The 21,283-nt window shown below is 50.6% G+C and overlaps 1 protein-coding gene and 1 non-coding gene across 3 annotated transcripts in view; both read left to right on the top strand.

Annotated features, from left to right (window-relative positions):
- Tecpr2 (tectonin beta-propeller repeat containing 2) overlaps window positions 1-20,441 on the top strand; it is a 79,124-nt gene extending 58,683 nt beyond the window's left edge. Inside the window, exons 18-20 of one of the 2 annotated variants that reach the window (XM_026413784.2) lie at window positions 16,919-17,060; window positions 17,708-17,857; window positions 18,148-20,441. In XM_026413784.2, coding sequence (XP_026269569.1) covers window positions 16,919-17,060; window positions 17,708-17,857; window positions 18,148-18,302 — 447 coding nt within the window. In that variant the 3' untranslated portion in view covers window positions 18,303-20,441. Of the gene's footprint in view, window positions 1-8,005; window positions 8,073-16,918; window positions 17,061-17,707; window positions 17,858-18,147 lie in introns of those variants that run through there. The other variant, XM_026413785.1, reaches the window with a different exon arrangement.
- LOC113200384 (small nucleolar RNA SNORA11) lies at window positions 12,437-12,563 on the top strand. The gene has a single exon (XR_003303049.1). It is a non-coding gene; the product is annotated as a small nucleolar RNA SNORA11 (small nucleolar RNA).
- Window positions 20,442-21,283: the final 842 nt, after the last annotated feature.

The raw sequence follows: 21,283 nt of genomic DNA, 5'->3' as shown, positions 1-21,283 counted from the left end.
ATCCGGGTTCATTCTTTCACACGTGCACATGCAGTGTACTGACACCAGCTACGGAAAGGACCATTGTGCCCATTATATCACGTGGAACCCTTACCAGGCAGCAGGTGATCACTGGGTAGCAAGTAGGGCAGTGCCTGGGCTCTGCTCTGCTGCAGTGACCTGTGCCTCCTGCTCACATGCGTACCTGGTTGTCATTTTCAAGTCAGGGAGTATACATCCTTCAACTTTTTATCTTTGAAGATTGTTTCAAAAGTGCCTTTTCAGGGCTGAGGCTGTAACTCAGTTACGGTGCCTAGCATGTGTAAGGCCCTGGGTTTCATCCCCAGCACCACGTAAAACTAAATAATAAAATAAAGGTATTGAGTCTATCTACAACTAAAAATATGTTTTTTTAAAAGTACCTTCTCTATCCATCTGAATTTTAGAGTATTTGTCAATTTCTATTAAAAAATACCAACTGAGAGTTTGAATAGGAATTGCTTTGAATCTGTCAATCAATTTGGGAAGTGTTTCCATCCTACCTTTATTAAATCTTTCAACCCACAAACATGGGATGTCTTTCCATTTATTTAGATCTTCATTTGTTTCATTCAGTAATGTCTTAGAGTTTTCAGAGTACATGTTTGATACTTTTTTTGTATCAGGGATTGAACCCAGGGGCACCACTGAGCCACATCCCCAGCCCTTTTTTATATTTTATTTAGAGACAGGGTCTCATTAAATTGCTTAGGGCCTCACTAGGTTGCTGAGGCTGGCTTTGAACTCTCAATCCTCCTGCCTCAGCCTCCTGAGCCGTTGGGATTACAGGCATGTGTCACCACACCTGGCACTGTTTTATACTTGTTTTTTGTTTGTTTGTTTGTTTGTTTTAGGTTTTGTTTTTTAAAGAGAGAGGAGAGAGAGAGAATTTTTAATATTTATTTTTCAGTTTTCGGTGGACACAACATCTTTATTTTATTTTTATATAGTGCTGAGGATCGAACCCAGTGCCCCGTGCATGCCAGGTGAGCATGTTATTGCTTGAGCCACATCCCCAGCCCTATACTTGTTTTGTTAACATTTTTCCTACGTCATTTATTTTTTTTATGCTATTATAAATGGAATTGTTTTCTTAATTTCAATTTCAGATTGTCCATTGCTAGTGTAGGTTTTTGTATATTGACCTTGTGTCTGGAAACTGTACTAAACTTTCTAGATTTTAATAGTGTTTTTTGTTTGTTTGTTTGTTTGTTTGTTTTCTTATGGTGCTGGGGATTGAACCCAGGGACTTGTGCATGTGAGGCAAGCAGTCTATCAGATGAGTTGTATCCCCAGCCCTAAATTTTAATAGTTTTTTAATACACTCCTTAGAATTTCTAGTATAGAGAGTCATATTTTAAAACCAGCCATAGTGGTACACACTTTTAATCCCAGAGACTTAGGAGGCTGAAGCAAGAAGATCGAGAGTTCCAGGCCAGCCTCAGGAACTTAGCAAGACCCTGACTCAAAATTAAAAGAAAAGGGGGGCAGAGGGGATGGGACTGTAGTTCAGTGGTGGGCCCTAGGCCAGTCTCTAATACCACACACATACACACACACACAAAATTGATATTGTCCATAAATAGAGATGATTTTAACTTCTTTTCCTTTGTGGCTTTCATTTCATCGTCTTGCCTAGTTCTTCTGGCTAGAACTTCCTGCTCAATATTGAAAAGAAGCAGCAAGAGTGGATGTCCTTGTCTTATTTCTTATCTCAGGAGAAAATCATGCAGTCTTTTGCCATTAACTGTTAGCTGTATGGTTTTGTTTATTAAAGCTCCCTTCAATTCCTGGTTTGTTGAGAAAAGGAACTGACTTTTGTCAAATGCTTTTTCTTTTTTTTTTTTTTAATGGTATTGGGGTTTAAATCCAGAGCCTTGCATATAACTCATCAGGCACTGAGCTACATCCCCATCCTTTTTTTTTTTTTTTTTTTTTGAGACAGGTTGCATTGAGTTGTCCAGGCTGTCCTTAAACTTGAACTTGTGATACTCCTGCCTTAGCTTCCCAAAAAGCTAGGATTACGCTGTGTGCCACCACACCTGGCTTTTTCTTTGTCTATTGAGATTATCACGTGGGGTTTTTCCTTCATTAATATGATGTATCATATTGATTGTTACATGTTGAACCACGAACCACATTTTCATTCCTGGGATACATCCTACTTGACTATGGTCCACCCCCTGGTCAAGCTGTGGACCTGGTCTGGTAGGCCTTCCTGAGGAGGGTCTTTACTCCCACAGTCATGAGGGACAATGATGTTTGGTTTCCTCTTTTCCTCATGGGTTTGTCCAGATTTGGTATTAGGGCAGTTCTGGGCTCATAAAATACATTGATATCAGTGTCCCTTCCTCTGCTGGTTTCTGGAAGAGTTTGTGAGGATTGGGGTTGATTCAATTTAAGCATTATTAGAATTTCTCAGTGTTTCCATGTGGACTGAGGCTTTTCTTTGTGGGAAGTTTCTGTTTTTAGTTACTGATTCAGTCTTTTTGCTATTTCTTTTGTTTCAATATGAGCAGTTTCTGTTTTTTCAGGAATTTGTTCATTTCTTCTGTTTTCTGATTTATTGGTGTTCACTTGCTTATAGTATTCTCATAATCCTTTTTATTTTTATAAGATGGATAGTAACATCCCTTCTTTTATTTTTGATTTTAAAAATTTAAGTCTTTAGTTTTTTATTTTGAGACAGGGTCTTACTATGTTGCTAAGGCTGGTCTCAGACTTTCAATCTTCTTGCCTCAGCCTCCCAAGCTACCGGGATCACAGGTGTGCGCCACTGGAGCCAGCTCTTTTCTTTTTCTTAATCCAGCCACAGGGTTTGTCAATTTTTGTTGATCTTTTCAAAAAACCGCCTTTTGATTTGACTTTGTCCCATTTTTCTGTGTCTCATCTATTTCCACTCTAATCTTTGCTGTTTCTTCCACACTTTCTATGCACAGTGCTTTGCTTGACAGTGGCATTCCCCTGATAACTCTAAGCGAGGTCATGATTGTGTGAGACCATGGGAACATGGTGCTATGGAGAACATGTGGCATGGCAGAGCCACGCTAGGGTAGGTCAGGGGCTGGTTTGCAGAGTGTACTGTGGCAGAGAGCATTGTCGAGCAGTTGCTTCATGCTTGTTCCTTGCCTCACGCCTTCCCCAACAAGCCAAAGGCCAGGATGCAGGAGACTAGAACAGGCAGGGTCTGCAGGCCACAGTGGGGCTGGGGCCACCCTGTCCTCTGTTGTATGCACCTCTCTGCAACCAAGGAGCCACAGGGGCACCTATCAGTGGGTTTATAATGAGGGCATTTCTGTTCCTATCTCCATTAGATTCTAAAATAACCTCTAGGAAGTAAAACATAAAGAGGGAGAAAGCTTCAGTTGGAGAGATGTACTAACTGTGGTGATCTACAGCTTGCCCAGGAAAATGACCAAAGTAGAGCAAATTTACATGAAAGGACCTCAAAGTCGTGCTTGGTAGGTAGGCTGTTAAACATTAACTATTTCAAGTAGAAACTAGAGCCACACTTTCTTTTCTGGTTAGCTTTTAGCATACTTCTGAAGAAATTCACTTTGCCGTAGAATTTGCAGATACAAGAGGCTTTTCAGATTGGTTCCTGGGGGGAAATGTTAGGCTTTATCTGTGCACAAGTCTTAACTGTGCTTCTCTAAACACTGCCCTGTCCTTGAGCCTGCTTTTTCCCCAGAATGTTGAAAAACCAGGGGTGGCTCTCCTTGCTTTGCAGGAAACATGTTACTCAACAACCTGTCCAGCGTCACAGCTCTAACATGATGCTGGGCCCATCCTAGGGCCCAGGCCTGCCCACCAGTAGATGCCCCTGCTGAGGTTCCCTATGATCCTCTGTGGGACCCTGCTGAGGCCAGAGGTACAAGGGCTATAAGGGACGCTCACCTGGTGTTGACGTTGCACTGTAAGCACATCACCCCCCAGTCCTCATGACAGTTCAGCTAGAGACTGTTCCTGACCTCACTCAATGAAGGAGAAAACCTCAACTCAGAGAAGAGGCTCAGAAAATGGTCTGAGATTTCATCACTAGCAGATGGCAGAGCCGGGATGCAGACCCAAGTGTGTGACACCCTGACTTGGTTCCCGCCTCTGGCTCTGAGGCTCAGGGCTTGCACCAGGACACTGCAGACGCCATAAGAGAAGGCATGGTGGCACAGCTCAGGCTCAGTGACCTCACAGGTGATATTGCAGGATGAAGCCTAAGGAGTCTTTCTGCACAGGGCCCTAGAAAATGAGTCCAGGGAAGAGAGGATTCAGTGACAGGTGCTGAGGGCTGAGGGCGGCCCCAAAGAGAGCATGCTCAGCCTGGGAGTGGCCCTGGGCCATCCCAGCACCACAAAGGATTCGAAAGTCAGAATACTGCCAAGTGCTAGGAAATAAATAGGGCATCACATTTGGTCCTCTGTGTCTCCTCTTGTTCTGTCTCCCTGGAGGCCACATCTGCAGTTGAATCAGAGATGGGAGCAGGTCAGTAGATGCCAGAGGGCACGTGAAGTGAAGCAACAGGAATGTTTTACATCAGCGGCTTCTTTATTTTTGTTTCCCGTGCCCTGGCGAAACCTCTCCCTCTGGTGGTGGTTTTGGGGAGAAGTTTCAACAACATACTCAAAGCGAATGATGCAGGCCTAACATTTGGAAGGGTTTGGAGGGAGCATTTCTAGTGGTGCATAGCGTCTTGGAGAGCAGAGCTTGCTGTTTCAGTTAGAGAACCTCCTGTTCACGTTCACAGTACCTCTGTAACCAGCAGAGTTGGCAGAGGGTCTTTCACAGCACTCAGCCCTGTGGGCCTCAATGTAAGAGAAGACTGTTTCACAGCCCCTGTATGCCCTGAGCAGGCCTCGCTTCCTCCCAGTGGCCATGCTCTCGCCCGCTGTGGCCGAGGTACCTGTTTCCCATGTGGATTGACACTGTCACTGAGCTACATCCCCAGCCCTGTATTGGTAGGACAGCAGGCCAGAGTGTGTTCCAAGCAGAAGGAGCAGGAGACACAGTCTTGGCCTGGAAGATACCCTGGCCCAGGAACAGTGAGGGCCAGAGTTCTGGAGCTACAGCGAAGACTCTTCCGCTGACTAGCAGTGCTGTGGGAGAGGAGATGGCAAAATTAGGTTTGGTAATATATTTTATTTAACCCAGTATATCCAAAAAGTTACCATTTCAACTTGTAATCACAGTAGTTTAAAAAACCAAGGAAGGGCTAGGAGTACAACTTAGTGGTGGAACACTGGCCTGGCACGCACGAGGCCTTGGGTTCATTCCTCAACACCAAAAACAAAAAAACCGCCAGAGCCTTTCCCTGTTGGTGCTGAACCTTTGAAATGTGCCGTGTGTTTTGCGCAGACAATGCAGCTCGGCTGGGTGGCCTGTGTATGCTCAGGGGGGCCTCTGTGGTTTGTGCTGCTATCCCAGACCGGGCAGCCTTGGGTGCTGGCTGGAGGTGGGCACCAGCTGCCCTAGTAGGCGTGGGTGGCTTAGGAGCTCAGAGGCGCTGAGTCTGAGTGCTGCAGGAGCCCGGCTCTTGGCCACTCGCTATCCTTGTTGGCTTTCTCCTTAATGACAGATTTCAGATGATGCAGAGGTGCCTAGCCTGTGGTTTGGGAGGTCTGCCTGGCCTACTAGTGAACAGCAGTGTTTGAGCAGTGCCGGGTCAGTACGGGGGTCAGGCTGGACCAGTAGTGAGGCTCAACACCTGTGTGCTGAGCAGGAGCCCCCAGATGCAGGGCTGGCTGCCCGAAATGCAAGACTGGGGCTTCTCCACTTAGGAAGCAGAAGGGGGCAGGCATGTCCCTAAAATGTCCACCAACACCTGTTGGGAGATGTGTATGTCAAGTCACAGCCAGAAGCAGGAAGGGCAGAGAAGGAGGATGGGAAACCAGAACCCAAACAAGCAGCCATTTTGGGCCCAAACCCTGTGGCAGGAGAGATACTGTGGAGTGGAGGGAGCACAGGCCGCAGCGCCAGACAGCCCTGGTCCATGGCCTCAACTTAGCCTCTCTGACCTTCCATCTTCAGTTCTGTGACGGAGGGACTAAGGTTGGGACTGGGATGGTAATAAAAACAGATGAGCCAAAGAAAAAGAAATACAACAACACAGTTGTATCTCATAGTCATTGTCCTGAGAGAAAAAAGCCATGTCTCCGGGCTCCTGCAGCACTCAGACTCAACGCCTCTGAAATTCTAGAAACAGCAAAACAGTGAAATTCTAGAACAGCAAAACAGAATGTATCAAATTGGTGGAAATCAGATCCATTGTCACCCAGTAGGGAAATGATTGGCAAGGGGCAAGAGGCATTTCTAGAGGGAGTTCCTGAAAGCTCAGGCAATGGCTGCCTGAGAGTTGCACATTTATTGCATGCAAATTTTATCTCAGGAAAACATATTAAACAAATACCAGGATCTGGTTAATGACTTCCAGGTTGGAGTAATTAGGGAGAGAAGGATGCTGATGTCTGCAGTCTGCTTTGAGGTGCATCTAAAAAGGACTGTGGATTGGTGGATGGGTAAACAGATGAGGATGTACACGACAATCAAGTGCAACCAGCTCAGAGGCCCTCACCTGTGATCCCAGCTACTCCAGAGGCTGAGGCGGGAGGATCATAATTTCAAGCCTGCCAGGGCAACTTAGCAAGACCCCATTTTAAAATAAAAAAGGCTGGAACCAAAAAAAAGAAGAGGAGGAGGAGGAAGAGGAAGATGGTGGTGATGATGAGTGACTCAAAGAGGGGGCAGTAGACTGGGGGAACAACCAGGAAGGAAACACCCAGGGTCCTGCTCCAGTATCTGTGGTCTCCATGGTCTCATCTGTTGGTGACTGGACCAGTTGTCTATACGTGTGGCTCGGTGCCATGTCGTCAAAGTCGGAGTCCAACAGTTACGTTGTCAGCAGTTCTACAGGGTATGCTGTGCTCCCTGCCCTGGAGAGCTGCTCTCCATTTGTATCTCTGGGTAGCTGCTGCAGGGGCACCTTTTTGTCCTTCCCCCAGGGTTTTTAGTTGACTCCACTGGCAGAGGAGAACACAAGGCTCTTACACCCCTCATCCCCAGTCCTGCCCCTGCACCCTGTGACAGGAGGGAAGGATGAACCGCACTGATGGCTGCTTGCCTCTGCCGTGTCTGCTTTCCTGGACTTGATGACCCTCTCTGTTGCTCTTCCACCTTCAGCCCCAGTCCTCTGCCTCAACACATTTGGACACCCCAGGTGGTCTGTTTTTTGTTGCTGAAATCTCTCCTGGGTCCCATCGGCAGGCTACAAACTGGCCTGGTCACCCTCTGCCCCACCTCCTTCTTGATGGGGCCCTGTCTCCATCAAGGGGGTGCCTCTGTTTTGGGAGGTATCCTCCACTTTGTTCCAGAGGAGAGGCTCACAGGAAGTAACTTTTGGAAATACCGACATCTTTCATTGACCTTCACCCTCAACCTGGCTGGTTATACCAGTTTGGTTGGTGTCAGTTTCCATTAGAATTTTGAAAGTCTTCCCCATCAAGCCCTTGCTACCAAGAAGATTGGTGCTGTTCTGACCCCTGATTCCTGGTATTGGACCTGTTCTTGCTCTCTGTAGTTGCCAGCTCTCTTTGTTCCTGGTATGCCTTAGCGAGGGCCTGTTTCCATCCGTGTGCTGGGCCCACCTGCACACAGCCTGTCTGTCCCACCTCTGTTCCCTCTGTTGGGTTCGCTCTCACTGGGATTCTTCCTTGCTGGTGTGGGCTTCCAAAACTGCCTGCACTCTCCATAGCTTTTCTTTCTTTTTTTTTTTTTTAAGTTGTCAATGATCCTTTATTTTATTATATGTGGTACCGAGGATCAAACCCAGTACCTCCCCCATGCCAGGCAAGCGCTCTGCCACTGAGCCACAGCCCAGCCTCTCCTGCAGCCTTCTGTCAGGTCATTTCCATGATCACACTTCAGTTCCTGTTATTGTTTCATGATTGTAAAGTCTTCTCTTTTGTCTGAGGATGTTTTGTTTCTTTGTTCTTTTTAGGGATAATGACAGAGAGTGTACTTGACTCGGAGTCTAACTCATCGTGGGTAGGCAGCATTCTGTGGTTGTACGTGATATGGCGCTTGCTGGCCGAGCATTCCTGTAGGAACGCGGGACCTGAGGAGTTTTTAAAGTTTCTTCTCCCCTCATGATTTCCTTGTCCCCCATCACACCTGCTTTGTCTCTTAGTCTTTTTCATGGCAGACACTGACTCTCTTTAGATGTGGTCGATCCTTGGTTGTAAGAGTGAGGCACAAAAGGGCTAAGCTCTGCGGCAGAGGGCTTTTAGCATGCAGAACAACCTATCCTAAGAAACCCTGCCTCCTCTAGGATGTTGGGCTCTGGCTCTCGTCTCTGGTCTGGAAGGTGGCAGTTCCTAGAAGAGGACATGAGTGCTCCTCCCTGCAGCAGTCCCCTCCTCTCTCACTTTTGCTTTTGCTTTTTTTTTTTTTCCCCCAGCACTGAGGATGGAACCCAGGGCCTCTCAAGCACTCTGCCCCACCTAGCTGCACCCCAGCCTTTTGTAATTTTAATCTTGAGACACGTGTCACTAGTTGCCCAGGCTGCCCTGGAACTTGTGATTCCCTGCCTCAGCCTCCTGCGGGGCTGGGATGACAGGTGAGCACCAGTGGCTCCTTCATCAATCTTGAGTGACTCATACCCAGTGGGTAAAATGAAGACCCAGAGAGGCATGTGTGTGCCCCAGTGAAGCTGCCAGAATGTGGGCTGGGGTAATGTGGTTAGTGCGTGCCTCACAGGCGTGAGGCCCCGAGTTCCATCCCCATCACCACCAAAAAAAAAAAAAAAAAAAGCTGCAAGAACTGGAAGGACTGACACCAGAGTCCCTTGCTGACCTTATGACCTTAGAGAAGCTGAGTTCATCGGTCACCTCCAGGACCTTTCCCTTCCGGGCTTCACTTATCTGGTAGGCCAGTCAAAGCCTGCCTGGTGAGCACACAGGGAGCAGAGTCTCAGGCTAGGATTTGTCAGCATCTGCCACGTGGCACATCACCCCAGTGGTGTCTGGAGCTGAACAGAGGTGGCCGTTGGCTTTGCAGCCCCTGCTGGGCAGAAGGCCTGCCTGGGGGTCGTCCTCTAGCACATTCCCTGCAGTCAGCAGATGCCTTTTCTTGCTGGGTTCTGGAGTCACATGTAGGACCAAATGTGAAGGCCTGGGCACACACTTTGACTGACCTTAATACAAGGCTGTTCACACTGGTAACTGGTTTTTAATACAAGGCTGTTCACACTGGTAACTGGTTTTCAAGCTTATCCAAACTAGGAGGAATAGACCAGAAGCAGGAAAAGGATCTGCTACAGGGAAAACACAGGACTAAAAAGACCAAATAAGGGGCTGGGCTGGGGCTCAGCGGCAGAGGTGCAAGTGCGAGGTCCTGGGTTTGATCCTCAGCACCACGTAAGACTAAATAAGTAAAATAAAGGTATTGTGTCCAACTACAACTAAAAAATAAATCTTAAAAAAAAATTAAAAAGACCAAATAAAAGAAAGTATAACTACCACAGGGGCCAGTAACAAAGGACCCCACAAGCCTACACTCCTTAGTGGCTCCTGAGGTGACAGCATTAGGGTGAGACCCTGAACTCCAAAGGAAAATAAAGTTCAGTATTTCACTTTTTTTTGAGGGGGGTGCTGGGAATTGAACCCAGGAGTGCTTTACCACTGAGCCACATCTCCAGTCCTTTCTATTTTTTATTTTAATACAGTGTCTCACTAAGTTGCTGAGGCTCACACTTGTAGGCCTCCTGCCACAGCCTCCCAAGTCTCTGGGATAACAGGGGTGTGCCACTGTTTCTGGTTGTGTCCACACATTGTAAGTGGATTAAAGGATAGAAAAGAAAGGGAGGGAGGGAGATAACATTACAGGGAAAAGAAAAGGCAGCCCAGGGGGCTCCACCCACCACTTGCCAGGCATAACCGTCTGGACTGGGGGTCCTTCCAGCTAGGGTCTTCCCAGTGTGGCTTACGCTGCTGCTTGGAAGCTTGCTGGCCAGTGACTTGGTGCTGCCGCCACACGCCTCTGAACTTGTCTGCGTCCTCAAAGTGATCTAGATAAACTTAACCTTTGGCTGTGAACTTCTCACCGGTTCCTTTGTTCCACCTGAGTTAACTCACATTCTGGCTGGGGGAAATGTGTGTAGGGGTGTGCCTGTTTGTGTGTGCATGCATGTTTGTGAGGGATTGTGTTTTGTGCTACTGTGTGTGTACACACACATGTTGAAGCGCCTCGTGATAAAGATTTATCCTGTTAGAAATTCGAAGAACTCTGGCTCCAGCCCACACGTTTGAGCTCCAGGCTCACTCTGACCAGGGCAGGTCCCATCGCCTCTCAGCATCCTTTTTATCAGTTCTCTCCTGTGAGGGAGTTGGGCTTCACTGTCACCTGGGTCCCTTTTGGCCCAATATTTGTGAGCCCTAAATCACAGAAGAGCCAGCCTGTTAGTAAAAGATCGTTTTCTCTCCAGCCTAGAGTTAATTTAACTGTCCTCCCTTTTCAAAGTATTGTTGGGGTCTCAGTCGTGCTGTCCTCTGGTTGCTAATTCATTGAGCTGTAGGAGCAGTGGAAATGCAGAGGGTGGTCCCATTCTTGGAGCAGGAGATACCCAGGCCCAGGGGATCACTGGCCCTAGGAAGGAGCCTGTTGGGAACCACTGGGGCTGGCAGGTAGGCAGATGCATGCTGGTGCCCATGATCAAGGCAGCCCCCCAGGGAGGAGCCTGAAGCCATCCTGCTGACACACCATGAGGGGCCAGGGCTACGTGAGGCCTTGGACCAGGCAGCATAGCCCTGCCTGTGGTGCCTGTGGTCCAGTAGATGCCAGGGGAAATGGTCTCCAGTGAGAGCCACTGGCTGGGACCACATCTGATCATGCCTTGCTACCGTGCCTACTACAGAAAGGGGCAGCAGCAGCCTCTGGACAGTGTCTGTGGTGGGTAGAGTCCCCTCTCCTGGCAGGGAGTGCCAGGTTTGCCTGCACTGCTAGAGCTGGGTCACCACATACTGTCCACTGACTCACAGACAGGCTGGCCCTGTCCAGGGTGGACTATCTCCTCATGGCTCCCCTTGTCCAAATGAAGCGCCTGACACTCAGACAAACTCCTAGACCGGAGAACCATTTCTGTGGCCCAGGCTGCTGCATGCACCTGCAACAGGGCCCTTTCCACAGCTCTGGGGAGTCAAGGGCACACTCAGCCCTTCACTCTGCGTCCAGTCAAGATCACAGAGGTTCCAATTGAAGACTCTGAATAATGGAAAAGAGCACTATCATGTCCTAGACCTTGGTGGCTCAGGAGAAGGGATGTCTGCTCTGCTTGCTCCTAACCGGCACCCCTCCTGGAGCCTTGCTGCTAGGGAGCATGGGACAGCTTCCTGTGTCCCCACAAGGTCTTATTTAAAGGCAGCTTTACAGCTACCAGCAGCCCCTTGATCTGTGAACATCTAAGTAGTTGATGGCTATAATTAAATCATTCAGCACGCCCAGAAAGAGGACCTGGCTCCCTCCCACCCGCCCTGTAACCTATCTTTAAAGCATACTTAAAAAAACACAAGCCCAGGCCTGTGTCTGTCCTACCCTCTCCCACTTTCCCTCCTCCCCCTTTTCTCAGCTTACCACACTAGACACAGTTCTTAAACCCCTTGTTTGCTCCATTTTGTAAGTTGTGTTCTTTATTCCTTTTTTGCATTTCTATGAGTTTTTTAATATGAATAAGCAAAGTTTTAGCTGCTTTTTTTGTTGTTTGTTTTGATACTGGGGATTGATCCCAGAGGTGCTTTACCTTACCACTGAGCCATACCCCCAGCCCTTTTTATTTTTTATTTTGAGACAGGGTCTTGCTAAATTACTTAAGACCTTGCTTTGTTGCTGAGGCTGGCCTGGAACTTGAGATCCTCCTGGCCCAGCCTCCTGAGTCACTGGGATTACAGGTGTATACCACCATGCTGAGCATGCTTGCTTTTTCTTTAATTGAAATTTTGTCTCCTTTGGGACAGTGAAAAGACTCTGAAGGGGCTAAGGTGGTGGCTCAGTGGTAGAGTGCTTGCCTAGCCCTGGGTTCGATCCTTAGCACCACATAGAAATAAATAAATTAAATAAAGGTATTGGGGCTGGGGTTGTGGCTCAGTGGTACAGTGCTCGCCTAGCATGCACAAGGCTCTGGGTTTGATTCTCAGCACCACCTACAACTTAAAAATAAGTATTTTAAAATAAAATAAAATAAAGGCATTGTGTTCAACTACAACTAAAAATAAATATTAAAAAAGGGCTCTGAAACCAGATAGTATTGATGATTATGCAATTTGTGAATGTACTTGATGTCATTAATAGCAGAATTTGTATTGTGTGCATTTTACCACGATTTATAAAAGAGATTGAGATGATTATAGATTCATGTGCATTTGTAAGGAATAATAAAAGGGTGTGCTTGGAGCAAGGGGCCTGAAGAATGTTCCTCTGTTTACAACAACTCAACAGGGATCTGGGGTCTTTGTAAGGAAGGGCACAGAACTTATGGCTTCCCTACCAGCAAATGCCCCACATGTGCACCCCTGCATCTCCATATGTGGTTTCTACACAGGATCAGTAGGACAGGGCTCAATATTTTGGGAAAAACTGCAGTATTTAGCGGGGGAGGTGGCCACCTAGAGCCCGTCCAGTTTATACATGGGAGATCCTAGAAATAAAGACTTTGAATCTTTAAGGGAAAAAAAAAAAAAAAAAACAGCTCGGTGGTTCACTCGGTGGCAACTTGGGAGGCGGAGGCAGGAGATACAGCTCGGTGGTCGAGTGTCCTGGATGTAGTCCCCAGTCCTGCAAAACATATAGAAAGAAACAATAGAAGTCCCAAGAACCCTTAGTCCCAAGAACCCCTGGTGGTAACTGCACAACCATGGCTCGTCTGCCTTTTCTTTCTTTTTTTTTTAGTTGTAGCAAAATAAGCTTTTTTTTCCCACTCCCATACCAGGATTGAACTCAGGGCACTTGACCACTGAGCCACCTCCCCAGCCCTATTTTGTTTTTTACTTAAAAGAGACAGGGTCTCACTGAGTTGCTTAGTGCCTTGCTTTTACTGAGGCTGGCTTTGAACTTGCAATCCTCCTGCCTTAGCCTCCCAAGCTGCTGGGATTACAGGTGTGCACCACTGCGCTGGCTAAAATACACATTTTTTAAATTATTGCACAAGAAAAAGTGAGGCACCTGGACATTGGCCATGCATTGGTGGTTGCCGGTAGCCTCAGTTCCTCCTCAGCATCAAGATCAACCCTGGGCTGGTCACTGAGTGGATAGAGGGAACAGACATGGCCTCTGCCCTCAGGGAGCTTGTGGTGACATGGGGGTCCCCACTGCAGGCTGGGAAGGTGATAGGGTAGAGTCATGAACGTGGGTAGAAGCTTGCCAGGTGACCATGGGCATATGCAGGGCACATGTGCCAGGATGGCACGGTAGGCCACAGAGACAGGCCCTCAGCATGGGGCGCCCCAAGCCAGGAGTTCTGTGCATTCTATTGGCAGGGAGACTAAGAGCACTGCAGCAGCAAGGCATGCTGTCCCCTGTGTCCTAGCAGGGCTGGCAAGGAGAAGGAGGGCAGGCCATGGGAGGGAGGCTGGGGCATCTTATTTCAGAGCCCTTTCAGAAGGGATGGAGAGAAAGAGAAGGGGCATCTGGCCTGGGTCTGCCTGATTATGGGGGACGTCCCCTGCCACCTCCTGCTGTCCTTCCAGTGCTTCCCACAGACAGTCCCACTTCCTTCTTTCCTGTCCTTCCCCTCCCCTGCATCACAGCCGTCCCTTCCCTCTGTCCAGTTGTCCATGATACACTACCCAAAAGTCAGTGGCTTCCACCATCAGGCTGTTACCCTCCATCTGCATCTCTGGCTCAGGACAGAGGCGGAGCCAGCAGGAACTGCTCCTCTCTGCTCTAGTTCTGGGACCCTGGCAGGTCCTGGGAAGGTGGCTTCCTGGGACGCAGAGAGAGCAGGCTCCTCAGCCTCAGGCCTCATGGCAGCTCAGGCTGAAAGCTGGCCACCTCTGCCTGCTACTCAAGCCAGACATGGCCCACCGTACTGCTTCCCTTGTGGCCTCTTGGTCAAAGAAGGCCCAGCCCAGGTTTTAGGGAACAGGCCTCAGGTTTGGTCTCTCCGTGGGGCTGAAGAATTCATAGCCACCCACAGCCTGTCGTGCCAGGTCCATAGGGGCCAAGGATGCTTTCAGTGTTTGTCCTCAAACCTATGGGTTGGCTTTATCCCAAGCACACAGCACATCCTGAAGCCGTGGCGTGCTCTCCTTTCCCCGGGGTGGTGGTGTTCAGCATGGGCCAGGCATGTAGGTGGTGCTCAGGGTGCTTGGGGACACTTCTGCAGGCCTCTGTGCTGTTGGACTGGCAATGCATCCTCATGTGGCCAGCCTCTCCCCTCCCTCTGCTGGAGCCCCTTCACTTTGTAGAATTGTAGCTGGACCTAGAACAATGCTCCCCCAATCTGCATCTCTGGACTCCAGGGCTAAACTGTAGAGTGAACAAAGTTGAGAGAACGGCCCTTGTGCAGTAGATCCCGGTCCAACCAGCACCTAGGGCCAGGAGTCAGGGCAGGCCAGGGTTCTCTGTGGCTCTGTCTATGGTCCAGGGGCATTCTGTCACCAAAATAGAGCAGTGACATGTGTGGCATATAGTTATCCTTTGACCTTGCCAGTGCATCCGGGGGTTGACCTTTGAAGTGACTGGGTCCAGGGCTGCTCTGGTGTATGCCTACCTCCCATCTGACCCACGGGGACTGGTTTGGTAGCATGGGCAGTAAGGACCCACAGTATAAGCACCGCAGTCCTCCTCAGCCTTCCCTCCTTCCCACCACCCACAGCAGCCCTGTGTCCTCCAGGCCTCAACCCTAAAGCCACCTCCTCACTAATGCCACTGCAAGAAGCTGCCCCCCCCTCCACCCACTCTCAGGATCTGAGGTTGGCCTTGCCTCTCCTGCCCCGTGCCCCACTCCTGCCCCCCACACAGCAGTGCCCCAGTGCCTGGTGTCTGTGGACCCAGAGAGCGCATGGAGCAGCCTCAGCTCCCCTTGACATGGTTGCACATGGAGCCTGTGTTGGTGCCACTGTTATAAGGGACATCTGTTTCCTCCGTACTCTTTTGGATGGTCATAGTGTACATGTGACCTGAGCTGATGGGCATTCAGCCAAGAAGTGGCATCCCTGGGACATACTGGAGCTGGCTGATAGGGAGCCACCTGAACTGGTGTGAGCTCATCATAAGAGGCCGACCTGGGTGGGAGAGGAGGCGGTGAGCTTCCTGTTCCAGGAGTGTGTCAGGAGTGGCCTGCAAGATGACAAGCCATGCAGCAACCTCAGTCCCATCTAGCTCTGAGACACCAAACCTGAGTTATTCAGAGAAACAAGAGGCAGGCAAGGCCAGTGCTGACACAGGCTCCTAGTGGTGACATGCCCACGTCCTTGAGATTCTGTCTGAATCCCCTGGGTCCCCGTTGGGACCAACCAGCCCTGGAGCTGAGGTTCAGGGGACTTGGTACCCCCCCCCCATTCACTCACTCAACAGGGAACCCCCACAGGGCAGCCAGAGGGTGAGCACGAGTGTACCTCGATGGGCACAGGAGCAGGCGAGCCCCTGCCCTGGAGGTGCCCTGAGAATGTCTGGCAGCTGGAGCCACCAGGGCTTTTTCAGGTTTTTAAGCTGTTGATAGACCTTTATTTATTTATTAATTGCTTATTTATACGCAATTAATTATATGCTGAGAATCGAACCCAGGGCCTCACACATGCCAGACAAGTGCGCTACACTGGCCCCAGCCCCAGCCCTCCACCAGTGTTTTTTGTTTTGTTTTGTTTTTTAATAAATAAATATTTATTTATTTTTTAGTTGTAGATGGACACAATACCTTTATTTATTTATTTTTATGTGGTGCTGAGGATCAAACCCAGGGTCTCACAGGTGCTAGGCGAGCACTCTTCCCCTGAGCCCCAGCCCCAGCCCTCCACCAGGGTCATGACAGCTCACTGGATGGAGCCGGGCAGTAGCTTGTAGTGTAACCATATTCACAACAGCCCCAGCGAGCGAAGTGCAGAGCAGGGACAACAGAGTCCAGGAAAGGAAGCATCAACAGTGGGGGATAGCCACTCCCTCAGAGCTTTGGCAGCTCACCAGAACTGCCAGTGACCAGAGGCTTGGATCCTCCAGAGAGCTCTGCCTTCTCAAGCACAGAGGCTTTGTTCAACCAAGGGTGGCATCCCTGGGTCATACTGGAGCTGGCTGGTGGAGAGTCCACCGAAGAGATTTATTCTTGTGCTATGAAAAGTAGACCAGTAGATGTAAGGTTTGGGCCAAGGCTGCCTGAGGAGCAGGGGTCCCCGTATCCACCCAGGATCCAGCTCCTGCCTGGCTCTCCTCACTCCAGTGTGCCAAGGTCCAGGCAGTAGGGAACATCACTTGCCCAAGGGCAGAGACAGGAGGGCAGCTGGAGCAGGAGGAACCACTCTGCTGGTTGCCAGGGCTCCGGCTGCCTCTGACGGGGGTCCCCTCCTGCCTGCTGCCATGAGCAGGGCTGCCGGTGGTGCCATCCAGAGTACCCCCCCACCATGTGCCTCTCACATGGCTCCACCCTCCCTGACCTAAAGGCCTCTGCCCTTCTGTCTCCAGCTGAAGGCTGTAGAGGGAGGTCCCTCTGGCCTGCCTGGCATTCTAGGATGGTTTGAGTCTCTGCTGCAAGAGCGGGCTAGCACGGTCCCCATCCACCTTGCTTCCCGAGGTTTGCTCACCTCCGCCCAGCCTGACATCAGGCCGGGTGCCTGTGATCATCCATGTGTCCTCAGTTCCCCACACCTCCCATCTTTCTCTTGTCACCCTTCTCCCTCCTTCCCTGAGAAAAGTCTCTTCCTGCTTCCAGCCAGCCGGGGTCACCTTGGTCAGCATCCATTCCAGTCCCAATGACCAGATGCTGTGGGCCCTCGACAGCAGGTGGAACGTGCATGTCCGGACCGGGATCACCGAGGAGATGCCTGTGGGGACTGACTGGGAGCACGTGCCTGGTAGGAAGAAGCCATGAGACCATCCCAGTGTCCCACACGTGGCCACAGTCGTCAACCGGCATGTTTGTGGCTACTGTTATGTGGGGCTGCCCAGATGTCTGCAGGGAAGCCTCAGGTGCCCCACTCAGTGTTCTGTTTTGCCTCCGGTGTCCTGTTGGGCAGGTGACAGACAGGAATCTGCACCATACTCCATTAGCCAGGCATGACAACACACGCCTGTGATCTACTCAGGAGGCTGAGGCAGGAGGAGTGCAAGTTCAAGACCAGTCTAAGCAATTTAGCAAGATTCTGTCTCAGGATAAAAGATGATAAGGGCTGGGGATGCGACTCAGTGCTAGAGCACCCACAGTTCAATCTCATCGCCAAAATAAAGACGCACTCCCTCCTTGGCAGACCAGGCCGCCTTCCGGGTGATCTGGGAGCATGACAGCTTTCATACAGCCAGACCCTCTGACCTTTGGCTTCAGGCGTTCATGGCTTGGCTAGCCCCACAGTGGGCATCCTTTCCCTTGGTGCCCAGTGTGGAGTGGGCACTGTGTCCTGCAGGAAGTATGGTAGACAAAGGCAGAACCCAGAAAGTGCCATGGTCAGGGAGGGGTGCCCCGTCCTGTGCTCAGGTGCTGAGCAGGATGCCTGGTTTCCCACAGGGCTGCAGGCCTGCCAGCTGGCACTGAGCACAAGGACCGTGTGGGCCCGCTGTCCAGATGGTGACCTGGCCCGGCGCTACGGCATCACAGACAAAAACCCTGCTGGGGACTACTGGAAGAAAATTCCCGGAAATGCGACCTGTTTCACAGGCAGGTGCCCAGGCAGGATCCTCAGGGTCGTGTCAGAGGGGCTCTCAAAGAGGCTGCTCCCACCAGGCTCTGCACTCCCAAAGCCAGGACAGAGGGCGGGATGACTTGGGAGGGACTGAACACGTGGGCTCTCTCAGGCTTCTGGGCCAACACAGGGTACTGTGTGCCCATTTTAAAGTTGAGAGAATGAAGCACAATTGGGGAAGTGGCTTGTCCAGGTCCCTGAGCTCATCTGTGCCTTTACCCCAGCCCTGTGATACAACAGTCTCTGCTTGCCTCTTGTCTTGCAGTGACCGCGTCCGATGAGCTATGGGCAGTGGGCCCCCCGGGCTACCTCCTCCAGCGGCTGACTAAGACATTCAGCCGTTCACATGGCACCCAGAAGAACAGTCAGGTGGCCACCACCCACCCTGAGGACCTGGAGGATGAATGGGAGGTCATCTGAAGGAGCTCTGGGCAGCCACTCAGGAGGGAGGATGTCAAGGTTCTTCAGTGGACACTGCTGATTTCCAAGTCACTCACTCGTCAATGCCTCATCAACCCTGCCCAGACACGTCTCTTCTCGTGGACGCCCCATACCTGCCTTCATCTATGTTGATTTCCATCTCATTCCAGCACCCAGCACCTCAGCTGAGTGCCCGGAGCTGTTGCTGTAGCAGCAGCACCTCTGACCTCTTGCCAAGGTCACCTCCAAGCAGGTGCAATGGCTATGGCCCCATTGCATGCACTAGTTCCCTGTGCTGAGGTCAAATTCTCCACACTCCAGGTCCTGTTTATGGGAGACAACGTGGGGAACAGGGCAAGTCTGAACCAGGATCCAGGGACACCTGTAGCCAGCACAGGCAACAGGGCACCCGGACTGTGTCCACGTGAGTAGTCCTGGGCTCAGCGCAGCTACAGGTCAGCGCCCTCCAGCCTCTGGACACGCCTGGTAATGGTATCCTCTTCCTCACAGGGCCCCACTTCCTCCCTGAGAGGCAGGTTCCATTGCACACTGCCTGCTCCAGGAGGAACTTGGGGCCGTGTTGGGGAGAGGGCGCTGGCTGTGCAGGCTGAAGACACACACCGGCACACCACGCTTCACTGCTGCCTGCACGGCCAGCGGCAAACGTGCCTCACCAGACAGTGAGGGCTGCTGGGGGCCAGCTAGTGAGCGTCAGGCTCTGTCTCGAGCGGCCTGGCCCAGGAGTACCCTGGTCAGACGCAGGGGAGCTGAGCTGTGGTAGCTAGCTTAGAAATGTCCTTGGAGTGCTGTCAAATGCTGCTGGTGGATGTCACAAAGCCAGATATGTCCTCGGAGGACAGATCTCCTAGTTAATGCCTTTTTTGTTATATTACAAACCTGCATAAGATACCTCATTTGAAATCAAATCTTACAAATTTAGAAGAGAAGTGTATTTCTGGAGACAAGGGAGGGCCTTCTGTTCCTTCCAGAGGGTTAGCCTGAGCCTGGCCTGGTGCCCAGGTAGGTGACACAGTGCCTGCTGTAGAGAGTTGCTGTGGCCTCCTCCTGGTGGCCTTTGTGGTCCACAGGCATCTGAGTTTCAGGTCGAGGCTGCTCCACCACGTGTCCACCCTGAGCCCGCCCCTGGCAGCTCCCAGCTGGACTCTCAGCTGGCTGCTTCTACCCCACCTTGCCCAGGCTGGGGAGCCCCCACAGGCCTTGGGAAGGACCCCCCAGCAGCCATGGAGAGGGAGGCTTTTCAAATCTCAGCAGGAGATGCTGAAACCCACTTCACTTTTATAGAGCCCTTTTGTAAGAGTTTGGTGACTGTGGAGGCACCCCCAGGTGGGCTGCTCCTCTTCTGCATCTGTTGTGCCTTGCCGGCTCCGCCCGGATGGCAGCGCCCTCCTAAGCCCGTGGGACCTTAGTGCAATTAAACCCAAGTCTAGTTGATACTTTTAGACTACTTTTAGCTTCTGTGCTTTGTACAGTTTTATTTCTGGTTTTAATTTTAGTTGTGCTTTGAGATCGTGCAATAAACTAGACTTTTTCCAAACCTGGTCAGGTCTGATGCTTGAGCCGGGAGAAGGTGCGCTTAGGTATTTCCCAGGGATGTGCTGGGAGGCGCCCCAGCCCAGCCTCACTGGCAGGAGGGTGCTGCCTCCTGGCCTCGTGACCTGGTGGGTGTTGAAATGTGCACCAGGAGGTGTCACTGTGATGGCTGCTCCAGAGCAGGATGCACCCAAGGTGGCCTGGGAAGGATGGCCCTAAAGTGGGGTGGGGCACGGGGATTCCCCTCTTGGAGCCAGGGGCAGCTTGTGGGGTTTCCGTGACCCTGCCCTACTAGGAACTAACATCTGAAAAAAGACCACATCCAAGGTTCCAGGAAGCCACCTGAACAAGAAATGTCAGACCGGTGTCAAGAAACGGCCAGGCTTTAGAGACATCAGAGAAAAACTTGAGTTAAAAGGAGACTTGTAGGGGCTAGGGTTGTGGGTCAGTGGTAGAACACTTGCCTAGCACGTGCAAGGCCCTGAGTTCGATCCTCAGCACCCCATAAAAATAAATAAAATAAAGGTATTGTGTCCAACTACAACTAAAAAAATAAATATTTAAGGAAAAAAAAAAAAAAAAAAGACTTGTTTCATGCTCCAGAACAGGAGACCAAACATGAAATTTCTCCTCAGAGAAATTTGCAGGTACAGCTCATTTTCAGTAAGTTTCCTCCACATAACCAAAGTGCCCACACGGCCCCATTATGGCCAGGTGTGCTGCTAGGAGCTCACAGCCTTACAGCCTCTATTAGCCCTGTGAGACTCGGGATCCCGTTAACATGCTCACCTTCGTGTAGGGAGCTCAGGTGATTGATGCCACCTCACAAATAGGTGAGAACTGCAGAGCGGTGACCAGAGCCCCAGGAAGGCTGGCATGTCAGGTATGGCACAGGCTGTCAAAGGGCCCACAGCACCATGCAGTCCAGATCCTCAGAGATGCAAGATGGAGGTGCCGCAGATGCGGGCAGGGGGGTTCACAGCTGATGTTGGCCACTGCTTAATTCTGGCAAAATAATAGTAAGTGGAAGAAAGAAATGGAGGAAGTCTCTGTCTTCTGAATGGCTTCTGAATAGAAATCATGACAAGGCCACGAAAGAAAGTCCATGTACAGATTTGATTTCTTCAAAATGCAAAGTCTAAATCAAAAATCCTGCACAGGACTGGAGATGTAGCTCAGTGATACAGCATCTGCCTGACATGGATGAGACCCTGCGTTCAATCCTCAGAGCACAAACCCAGAACAGGAGACCAAACATGATGTGGAGCCAGCCAACCTACACACCTCTCGTAAGTTAACGGGAAGCCAGGTGTGGTGGTCCACCCCTGTAATCCCAGCAACTCAGGAGACCGGGGCAGGGGCATTGCAGTTTGAGGCTTAACCTCAACAACTTGGCAAAGCCCTAAGCAACTTAGACCCCGTCTCAGAAT

Source organism: Urocitellus parryii, chromosome 6 (genome assembly GCF_045843805.1).
Source record: "Urocitellus parryii isolate mUroPar1 chromosome 6, mUroPar1.hap1, whole genome shotgun sequence".
In the NCBI taxonomy this organism is placed as follows: Eukaryota; Metazoa; Chordata; class Mammalia; order Rodentia; family Sciuridae; genus Urocitellus; species Urocitellus parryii.
The sequence above is the reverse complement of the archived record's forward strand: the minus strand, read 5'-3'. Positions and strand labels throughout refer to the sequence as shown.